The sequence below is a fragment of the Galeopterus variegatus genome, unplaced genomic scaffold, assembly GCF_000696425.1.
Source record: "Galeopterus variegatus unplaced genomic scaffold, G_variegatus-3.0.2 Scaffold11079, whole genome shotgun sequence".
Taxonomy (NCBI): domain Eukaryota; kingdom Metazoa; phylum Chordata; class Mammalia; order Dermoptera; family Cynocephalidae; genus Galeopterus; species Galeopterus variegatus.
Window position 1 is genome coordinate 38771 of NW_007737190.1, and position 1260 is coordinate 40030.

Sequence of the window (1260 nt, forward strand, 5' to 3'; positions counted from 1 at the left end):
TTCTCACAGACACACACTGAAATGTTTTACCAGCTATCTTATCTGGGCATCAGTCAGCACAGTCATGTGATGCATAAAGTTAATTATCACAGTTCTGATCTCCCCATATCTTCACAAACACTTGGTATTTTTCAGTTGTTTGTTGTTGTTGTTGTTGTTGTTATTATTATTATTATTATTATTATTATTATTATTATTATTTTATTGTTATTATTGCCATCCTAGTGTATGTGAAAAGGGATCTAATTTTAGATTTTTTTTTTTTCCTTTTTCTCTTTTNGGGAATGAACATAGGAACCTGGGTCATGGGAAGGCCTGATTTTCCACAAATTCCTCACCTCGATAAAACCTTGGGCTCTTCTACATGAGGAATAGTAGCCATAGCTGAGTCACCAATGTGGTGCTGAGACTCAAATCAAGAAAGAACTGAGAATATCCAGATTCCAGAGTCAGAATTTGAGAGAACAGTCTCCAGACATTATTTCTCTCATTGAGAAAAAACAGACTCTAGGAGACGTTGGGCAATTTCTGAAACCATTTTCTGTGGGACTGTGCTTTCAGAGACAGGGCCATCACCTGTTCAGACCAAAATGGTAAGTGCACAGAGAACCTGGGCAACAAGATTTCTCTCATATATTCATTACTAAATCTCCACATGAAGTTGAGATATTTATGACTCTTCATGACCATCAATTTTTTCCTTGTAAAATGTGCAGATAAGAGTACAGTGTCTACCCATCTTCCTTAATTTCTGACATTTTGTGAGAAGCAGCAAGGACAGTCTAAGAGACCCTTCATCTTCCATAGGACCTGAATGAAGCTTGATTCTGTCTCTCACAACTTCCTTCTCAAGGTGGCAAAGGGAACAGAGAAACCTGACATAGATCTGACTTTGTGCCTCTGGAGGAAGCAGTTGTTTCCCAGGGAAGACAGGATGAAGGCAGATGAGGCTGGTGTTGGGGACTGAATCACTGTGATACCCACCGCTGCCTTGCTGTCAGAGATAAACTGCAAAATCTTCAGGCTTCAGCCTGCTGCTGATGAGAATGAGGTCTATTCCAGACCCACTGAACTGAACTGGGCTGGGATGCTGGTGGCCCTGGTGGATGCACCATAGATAAGGAGCTTGGGAGCCTGCCAAGGTTTCTGCTGGTACCAGGCTAAGGAGCTGCCAACACTCTGACTGGCCCTGCAGGCGAGGGTGGTTCTTTCCCATGGAGACAAAGGCAGGTAGTCTGGAATCTGCATTATCACAACATT

The 1260-nt window shown here is 42.1% G+C and overlaps 1 protein-coding gene across 1 annotated transcript in view; it reads right to left on the reverse strand.

Moving 5' to 3' along the window:
* LOC103610395 overlaps nt 1-1248 on the reverse strand; it is a 34741-nt gene extending 33493 nt beyond the window's left edge. The window contains exon 1 of the mRNA XM_008594572.1: nt 1079-1248. Coding sequence (XP_008592794.1) covers nt 1079-1248 — 170 coding nt within the window. The remainder of the gene's footprint in view (nt 1-1078) is intronic.
* Between the last annotated feature and the right edge of the window lie 12 nt (nt 1249-1260).